We start from the raw sequence: 9,888 nt of genomic DNA, 5'->3' as shown, positions 1-9,888 counted from the left end.
GGGCACAAAAAAGGGGGGGGCCCCCGGTCCAAAAAAAAAAAAAAAAAAAAAAAAAAAATCTTATGAGAGTCCATGTCAGACAATGGGTGTAAGTACATTAACTCAAAATTTGCATACAAATTTTTAAAATTATCTTGGAAATTTTTTTTGATAGATTACATAAGGATAATCAGTCTTCACAGATTATCTCAGACTTCTCATTGGTGTCACCACCCTTAGCTGCTTAGGTTGTAAGCTATTCCTCTGAAATATCAGGCAGCTTTCTGGCTTTCAAAAGCTTTGTTCTTTTTTAATCTTTCATTTGCAGTGTCTCTGTCCTACTCCCTTTGTCCTAGGTAATGATATCTTTTTAAAATTTTTCTTCTATCACTTGGAGATTCTAATAGGTAATGGCAATAAAACACATTTGATTAATCCACCAGGTTTAATTAAACTTTGATGCAAAGTTAATGGCAAATTCCTGGGAGAAAAATTGAAATAAATCCCTTCATTTTATAAATGAAAGAAAAAGTAAATTTTAAGCCTGCTTAAAAATGAATTTCAATGAGAAAGCTGCTGTTTGACCTGAATAAAATGTTGAAGTTATATAGAGATTTTTTTACATGGCAGTATGCTTATCAACTTTGACAGCCAAATCAATTTAGACTTTTCATTCTGGTGGCAACAAGTGCTGAAATCCTTTGACTATTAAATTAAGTATCTAGGGAGACATGTGTCAGAGAGTACCAGAATTCTCTAAGACGTTTTAATCAAAATTATACCACATCAATTTCTTTGTCCTCAAGACAATGAAGTCATCTTTGGCTGGTTTATATCACTTACACTGTATGTGTGGGCAAGAAAAGTATTATAAATCCATATTTTAATTATAAGATTGTCTGAACAGGAGTGGCCTTCAAAAGAGTTGTATTTTCATGTGCCTTGTGATTTGTGTATGCAAAGATTTTGACAAGGTTCCTTCAGTGTATTCCAGCCTACAGAAGTACTTCCTCCAACATGAGAAGACTTATAGTTGTTTCCCCATTGCTCTTGCAAAATGGCACCTTAGCCAAAACAGCAAATTGATTCTTAGTAGCATTTATGATACTGATTGCAGAGCCTTAAATCACAAGATTTATGTCATTCATTGGGGAAAAAAATAACCACAAATAAGCCAAACATTAATAAATCCCCCAATAAATTCTCTTTTTAAAAAATAACCAAAAAAAAAAAAAAAAAAAAAAAAAAAGATACGTCTCAAAAAACTAAAAATACAACTACCATGTGACCCAGCAGTTCTACTACTGGGTATATATCTGAAAAAAAACGAAAACACTAATTTGAAAAGATACATGCACCCCAATGTTCATAGCAGCATTATTTACAATAGCCAAGATATGGAAGCAACCGAAGTGTCCATTAACAGATGAATGGGTAAAGAAGCTGTGGTATATATATATATACAATGGAATACTACTCAGCCATAAAATAAATGATGATTTGCCATTTGTAACAACATGGATGGACTTGGAAGATATTTTGCTAAGAGGGAAGAAACTGATGGTTACCAGTGGGGAGGGGCAAGTTAGGGGTAAGGGATTAAGAGGCACAAACTACTATGTATAAAATAAATAAGCTACAAGGATATCTTGTGCAACACAGGGAATTTAGCCAATATTTTATAATGATTATAAATGGAATACAACCTTTAAAAATTGTGAATCCTGTGTCGTACACCTGAAACTTATATAGTATTGTACATCAACTATACTTCAATTAAAAATTATTAACTAATTAAAAAAAAACAGTACTTCTGTCAATTTTCAGTCATACTGTTTAACGCTTCATCTCTGGAAAGCCAAGAAAGGATGACTTCTATCTGCTCCTGTTTCTTGACTAAGCCTCCTGGAAAGGCAGTACTCCAAAACCCCATTTCCTATGAAGTTAACAAGATTTCCTTCAGGGTTGTGGGTCTAGTCTTTAATCTCTTGCAAGCCATATAGAATACAATGATCGAGATAATGAGTGGGTAGAGCTTCCTTCTTCTCCAGACAGTACAACCAGATATGTTACTACCCATTGTAATTGCTCTATCTGGTACCCGGAGTTTTCTTCCAGTCCAACTTTTTTTTTTTTTTTTGTGGTACGTGGGCCTCTCACCACTGTGGCCTCTCCCGTTGCGGAGCACAGGCTCCGGACGCGCAGGCCCAGCGGCCATGGCTTACGGGCCCAGCTTCCCCACGGCATGTGGGATCCTTCCGGACCGGGGCACGAACCTGCGTCCCGCGCATCGTCAGGCGGACTCTCAACCACTGCGCCACCAGGGAAGCCCCCAGTCCAACTTTTGATTGACAAAAAGTGCTTTTCACAAAATAAGATTTTTTTTTATAAAGTGAGTATCTGTACTACAAACAAACCCCAGAAGCTAGGCACAGTGGAGAGAGTAGTAGTTTTATCCAGTTGCAGTTTGAAATGAAATGGCAGAGCTTTCAGGTCTTCCATGAAAAAACAAAAACACAGGGGGAAAATTGTTTGTTTTTCTGGAGCGCATAAGAACATTTAAAGGTTCAGTAGTTTACATTTCTTCCATTGCTCTAAGTTATAAACTTGCACTATCATGATCAGCAACCTGGTAGAAAGCTGCAAGATCAGGTTGTGTGTTGGTACAAATTCAAGTTCTGGAGAAATTCCAACCTTTTCAAATCAAGCCTTCTCCAAGAAACAAAAAGCACCACATGTTTTTATAAATAAAGTTTTATTGGGATACATCCATGCTCATTACTTTACATACAGTCTGTAGCTGGCTTCACACAGTAGAGTTAAGTAGTTCTTACAGAAATGTTATGGCCTGCAAAACTGAAAATATTTACTATCTGGCCCTTTGCAGAAAAAGTTGGCTGATCCCTGTGTTAATTAATGATAGTAAAACCAAAGGATGAATAAAGTAGCTTTGCTTTAGTCCTTTGTTTTGGCATCTTTCAACTTAAAATAGACCCAAAGTAAACGAAGGAACATGTAGGTCATAATAATGACAGCTTATGCTTTCTTTTATTTCTGAAAACAGAAAATTATTGTAGACTATCATGCCGTGATGATGAGTGCACAAGAACAGAATTAGACATTTAAAATTTATTTTATACTATGGTAATATTCAAACAAAATATGAGAGAAATTTAAAAAGAAATTTTTTGTACCTATTTCATGAATTCCTTGGAGCCAATCCAGAGCTCCCTCTTCTGTGAGCTACAGTAAACATGCTACTCTACTCACTCCTCCTGAGTGATGTCATCTACTCCTGTGGCTTCAATGACTTCTTCATGCTTATGACTTTCTTCTCTATACCTAAACCAGATCTCTCAGCTCATGTGAGAGACATACCTGAATTTCCTACCAGCACCCACACTTGTCCAGAGCTAGGCTCATCAACTCCATTTCCCCTTCCCTCCATGCCTCAATGTGCCAGTTTAACAAACCTCTCAAGTTCCAAGAAAGAATATATACCTTGCTCTCTTTTACTTCTAGGCTTTTGTGTTTTCTGTATCATTTGTCTTTAAAATGTCCTTCCCTCATCTGTCTCATTCCTGTTCCTCCCTCCCCTCAGAGATATCTCCTCTGGGAAGCCCTCCCTGACACTCCCAACCATTAGTACTCACCACTCTGTCTTTTTTTTTTTCTTAAAGTATGATGAGTTTTTAAAAAATTTTTATTTATTTATTGGCTGTGCTGGGTCTTCGTTGCTGCACACGGGCTTTCTCTAGTTGCAGCAAGCAGGGCCTACTCTTCGTTGTGGTGCGTGGGCTTCTCATTGCGGTGGCTTCTCTTGTTGCGGAGCATGGGCTCTAGGCACGCAGGCTTCAGTAGTTGTGGCTCGCGGGCTCTAGAGTGCAGGCTCAGTAGTTGTGGCCCACAGCTTCGTTGCTCCGCAGCATGTGGGATCTTCCCAGACCAGGGATCGGACCTGTGTCCCCTGCATTGGCAGGCAGATTCTTAACCACTGCACCACCAGGGAAGCCCCACCGTCTCTTAGAGCCACGTGTTCATCAGCTGCCTTTCTTTTTCTTTGCAGTACGCGGGCCTCTCACTGTTGTGGCCTCTCCCGTTGCGGCGGAGCACAGGCTCCAGACGCACAGGCTTAGCGGCCATGGCTCATGGGCCCAGCTGCTCTGTGGCATGTGGGCTCTTCCCTGACCGGGGCACGAACTCGTGTCACCTGCATCAGCAGGCGGACTCTCAACCACTGTGCCACCAGGGAAGCCCTGCCTTTCTTTTTAAACAGCAAGTTCCTTGAGAGAGCCAAGTGTGACCTTTTAAATCTTTGTTTCTCAAGTGCTTAGCACAGTGGTCTGGTGGGGAGAGTAGATGCTCAATGAATCTTTTAATGAAAAAATGAATCCTAATTCTAGTTGCTGCTGCCAGTGAAATTTATGTGGTGAAATTTATGGTCCAGCGGGGAGACTTAACATAATCAAAGATAGAACTGTAGAACTTTTAAACTAGAAGGAAGAAGACTGTCTGGTCCAAGGAATCCAAGGTCCAGTGCAGTGGCAGAACTGGGGCCAGAACTCTACCCCTCCAAATTCATTATTCACAGACTGGTTCTTTCTACTAAAACTAGGTCATCTGATAAGGAAAACATGGGCAGTTAGAATGTGAAATGAGGCCAGAAAAAAATGTCAGAAAGCATGCTGGGACTTCCCTGGTGGCACAGTAGATAGGAGTCCACCTGCCAATGCAGGGGACACGGGTTCGATCCCTGGTCCGGGAAGATCCCACATGCTGCGGAGCAACGAAGCTGTGGGCCACAACTACTGAGCCTGCACTCTAGAGCCCACAAGCCACAACTGCTGAGCCCACGAGCCACAACTACTGAGCCTGAATGCTACAACTACTGAAGCCCACGCACCTAGAGCCTGTGCTCCACAACAAGAAAAGCCACCGCAATGAGAAGCCCGCGCACCGCAACGAAGAGTAGCCCCCGCTCACTGCAACTAGAGAAAGCCCGCGTGCGGCAACGAAGATCCAACGCAGCCAAAAATAAATAAATTTATTTTTTAAAAAAAAGCATGCTGATGTACTTGAAGTCTTATTTATTAACTTTGACCCCACAGAATAATAGCCAGAATGTGATAAGTATATTCCCCCCCCACATATATATTTTTCCTGAAAGAAATTATTTTATCATAAATAAGATTAAAAATGCATTAGGAACAGATAAGTATTTTTTAAAGATCATAACCAAAATAGTTAAAAGTTAAAATGTAGAATTAATGCAAAGACAGCCAATATAAAAATGAAGATGATGGGGGGGAACCCACCCTCTAGAGTCATAAATGAAAAAAATAATTTCTCCATATATTCTAAGTCAAAATTATTTACCAGAGATTAAATTACATATGGAGGAAGCAGCAAGGAGAAAAATATGTAGCTTTTTTTTTTAATATAAATTTATTTATTTTATTTTTGGCTGTGCTGGGTCTTCAGTTGCTGTGTGCCAGCTTTCTGTAGTTGCAGCGAGTGGGAGCTACTCTTCGTTGTGGTGAACGGGCTTCTCATTGTAGTGACTTCTCTTGTTGCGGAGCACAGGCTCAGTAGGCTCAGTAGTTGTGGCTTGTGGGCCCTAGAGCACAGGCTCAGTAGTTGTGGCGCACGGGCTTAGTTGCCCCGCGGCATGCGGGATCTTCCTGGGCCAGGGCTCGAACCTGTGTCCCCTGCATTGACAGGCAGATTCTTAACCGCTGCGCCACCAGGTAAGTCACTGTAGCTTTATTTATATAAATTTTACCAAGGAAACAAGTAGCTAAATGTTTAGTGAAAGAAAAAAATATAGAAAGTCTACAGGTGGCTCAACTTTCACAGAAAATTTAAAATATTTTTAAAACTGTAGCCTATAAAACACAAAACTGAATACTTTAACTACATATCTGGCTAGTTTAACCAAACAGAAAAATCATTGTATTAATAATAACAGAACACAAAATATACAGGAATCTACAGTTATGTTTACAAGGAGACATTAAGGGCATAGAGACATACTTATTATATAATGATAAGAGAAAGAAGCAAGCCACAAAGTTATGCAGTATTTCATAGAGGAAGATTTGAAGGAATTATACTAAATTATGGGTGATCACATTATGATATTCTTTTTTTCTGTACATTTATAACTTTCTTTACCTCAACAGTATTTAACTGTGAAATGTATTTTGTCAGGAAAAAAATAAAAAATACAAAGTGCTGGCATAACAGAAAACGTAAAAAGAAGCCCATTTTTACCCTTTTAAATTTTTATGGACTTCCACTTTTGGTCAAGATGGAATAACAGGGACGAGATTTATTCTTCCATTTGAAACAAACAAAAAATTGAACAATAGTTGTAGAAATTGTCCAGACTGTGATGCAGGAAGGGGGAATCCAACAGGAGCGTGTGGTTTCCTATAGTTGAGGCAATGGCACTTAAGAGTCTGGGAAAGCCAAGGCAGATAGAGGTTTTAGGGCAAAGAACCAGAGAGAAGAGAGCCACACAGAGAAAGAACCATGGGGATGTATAGAGGGTCCTGCTCAGGTCTTCAGTTGAGAACCGATCAATGTGTGTGTGTACACAAACCGAGACCAGGGAAAACCACCTGAAAAGAACTGACGGAACATCTTCAGAGTTTACACAGGGCCAGTTCCTCTTCCCACCAGCCAGAATAGAAAACCTCAAAATTCACGGTGTCAAGTAGAATACTCAGAAATGTTGGTGCCTAAGTAGCAGGGCAAAATAAGCACCAGGCTAAACCCTGCTCTTGTCTCTTTAGGCACAAGACCCAAAAGAATTAAAACTGTTACCATGTAACCTATCCACGACCCAGACAAAGGTCGAAAATTTAAATTTAAAGGAATTTTTAAAATCTAGCACCTAACAAGGTAAAATTCACAAGCCCTGGAATCTGAATTTTTTTAAATTACCAGACATGCAAAGATAAAGGAAAATAAAACCAATAACAAGAAGAAAAATCAGTCATCAAAATCAACCCAGAGGGCTTCCCTGGTGGCGCAGTGGTTGAGAGTCTGCCTGCCGATGCAGGGGACACAGGTTTGTGCCCCGGTCCGGGAAGATCCTACATGCCGCGGAGCAGCTGGGCCTGTGAGCCATGGCCACTGAGCCTGCATGTCCAGAGCCTGTGCTCCGCAACAGGAGAGGCCACAACAGTGAGAGGCCCGCGTACCGCAAAAAAAAACAACAACCCAGAAATTTCACAGGTGTTAGAATTAAAACAGTTAAAAATTATACATTTATTCTTTATGTTCAAGAAGCTAGAGGAAAGCTTGAACGTGTTAACTAAAAGTATGAAAGATATAAATAAAACCAAAATGAAACTTCTGGAGATAAAAACTACAGTGTCTGAGATGAAAAATACACTGGATGGGATAAGCAACAGATTAGACATTATAAAAGAAAAAGTGAACTTGAAGATGTAACAATGGAAACTATACAAAATGAAATCAGAGAGAATACTGAAAAGGTAGTAATTTACTCCAAATTGATCTTGTAATTACACAATCCGTATCTAAATATCAACATGCTTTTGGGAGAAATTGACAAGCTTCTCCTACAATTTATATGGAAATGCAAAGGACCTAGAGTAGCCAAGACAATTTTGCAAATTAAGAATAAAGTTGGGGGACTTCCCTGGTGGCGCAGTGGTTAAGAATCCTCCTGCCAATGCAGGGGACACGGGTTCGATCCCTGGTCCGGGAAGATCCCACATGCCGCGGAGCAGCTAAGCCTGTGCACCACAACTACTGAGCCTGCGCTCTAGAGCCCGCGAGCCACAACTACTGAAGCCCGTGCACCTAGAGCCCATGGTCCGCAACAGGAGAAGCCCATGCACCGCAACAAAGAGTAGTCTCCACTCTCCACAACTAGAGAAAGCCTGAGCACAGTTACGCAGACCCAACACAGCCAAAAATAAAAATAAATAAATAAATTTATATTAAAAAAAAAGAATAAAGTTGGTTGACTACCAGTTTCAAAAATTATCATAAAGTTACAACAATCAAGACAGTATAGTATTAGTACAAGTATAGACATACGTATCACTGCAACAGAATAAAAAGTCCAGATATAAACCCTTACTTTTATGGTCAGTTGATTTTCAACACAGTTATATCAATGGTTACTAATAAGCACTATCCTGAATAAAAAGGAACAAACTCCTGATAAATGCTACTTCAGCGTAATGTTTCACTCACCATTATGCTGAGAGAAAGGCACCAGACACAAAAGACCTCACATGATTACATTTATATGAAGTTTCCAATAAAAGGCAAATCTGTGGGGACAGAAAGCAGATCAATGGTTGCCTGAAGCTAGAGGTGGGAGTGGGAATTGACTGCAAACAAACACAACGGAATTTGAGATATGATGAAAATGTCTAAACTGGATTGTGGTGCTGGTTGCACAACTCTGTAAATTTACTAAAAATCATTGAATTGTGCAGTTCAGTAGGTGAATTTGATGCTATATAGAGTACATATCAGTAAAGCTTAAAAAAAAGAGGCAGGGAAGGGAAGCAGTGCCCATAAAGACAACTGAGGAGGAGCAGCCGACAATACTTTCATTTCATGCGTGGGTTTTTCTTACCTTTTTCCCTCTTCACCTTATTTTTTTAAGCTTTTTAAAATTATTTTTATTGATGCATACTTGACATAACATTATATTAGTTTCAGGTGTATAACATGATGATTCGATATTTTGTATATATTATAAAACGATCACCACAGTAAGTCCGATTACCATCTACTACTGTACATAGTTACAATTTTTTTTTTCTCATGATGAGAACTTTCAAGATCCGCTCTCCTAGCTACTTTCAAATATGTAGTACGGTATTATTAACTATAGTCACTGTGCTATACATTACATCCCCGTGACTTATTCTTTTCTTCCCATTCTACTGAGATATAAGTGACATACAGCACTGTATGAGTTTAAGGTATACAGCATAATGATTTGACTTACTTCATACATCATGAAATGTTTATCACAAGTTTAGTGAACATCTGTCATCGTGTATCCTTTTCAACTTATTTTTATTACACAAGCAATCTGTCATGTGTGCTCATATTTTTTTTTACACTTAAAAATTCATGTAGTCAGGGCTTCCCTGGTGGCGCAGTGGTTGAGAGTCCGCCTGCCGATGCAGGGGACACGGGACCGTGCCCCGGTCCGGGAAGATCCCACATGCCGCGGAGCGGCTGGGCCCATGAGCCGTGGCCGCTGAGCCTGCGCGTCTGGGCCTGTGGTCCACCACAAGAGAGGCCACAGCAGTGAGAGGCCCATGTACCACAAAAAAAAAAAAAAAAAAAAAAATTCACGTAGTCAGAAAAGAACAGAAAAGAAAATCATACATAATCATGGTACCCAAATCAATATCTTAGTGAATGGAAACGTTCTTCCAAATCTCTTTTATATGTTTATTTATCTGTCTGTTTATACTGAAATTTCCTGTTTTGTTTTTAAGGAACTGAAATTTTTCCTATTCTGTTGAATAGGCTGTTTCTAACTATATTATGACAGATCCTTCTGGGTTTTTTTTTCTTTTATGGGGTTAATAAATATATAGTATATTCACGTAAATTAATTTGTGTCGATTTATAGGAATGGTTCCCCAAGGTGAGGCCAACTTTTCTCCATCTCTAAGCCCTGGGAGCTCCATGGTGCCGATGCCAATCCCTCCTCCTCAGAGCTCTCTGCTCCAGCAGACTCCGCCCACTTCTGGCTACCAGTCACCAGACATGAAGGCCTGGCAGCAAGGAGCAATGGGAAACAACAAGTAAGGGGGCATTTTTATATATGAGCATCCCTGATACTCTGCAGCACATGAGAACAAATATGCCTTCACAATCCAAATAGAAGATTATTAG

General features: G+C 39.8%; 1 protein-coding gene across 5 annotated transcripts in view; it reads left to right on the top strand.

Annotated features, from left to right (window-relative positions):
- Positions 1-9,888, top strand: part of NCOA1 (nuclear receptor coactivator 1) — a 251,137-nt gene that overhangs the window by 225,341 nt on the left and 15,908 nt on the right. For all 5 annotated transcript variants that reach the window (XM_024764475.1, XM_024764480.1, XM_024764477.1 and 2 more), the window contains exon 19: positions 9,623-9,797. In XM_024764475.1, coding sequence (XP_024620243.1) covers positions 9,623-9,797 — 175 coding nt within the window. The remainder of the gene's footprint in view (positions 1-9,622; positions 9,798-9,888) is intronic.

This window comes from Neophocaena asiaeorientalis, unplaced genomic scaffold (assembly GCF_003031525.2).
Source record: "Neophocaena asiaeorientalis asiaeorientalis breed wild unplaced genomic scaffold, Neophocaena_asiaeorientalis_V1.1 scaffold345, whole genome shotgun sequence".
Classification (NCBI taxonomy): domain Eukaryota; kingdom Metazoa; phylum Chordata; class Mammalia; order Artiodactyla; family Phocoenidae; genus Neophocaena; species Neophocaena asiaeorientalis.
The sequence above is the reverse complement of the archived record's forward strand: the minus strand, read 5'-3'. Positions and strand labels throughout refer to the sequence as shown.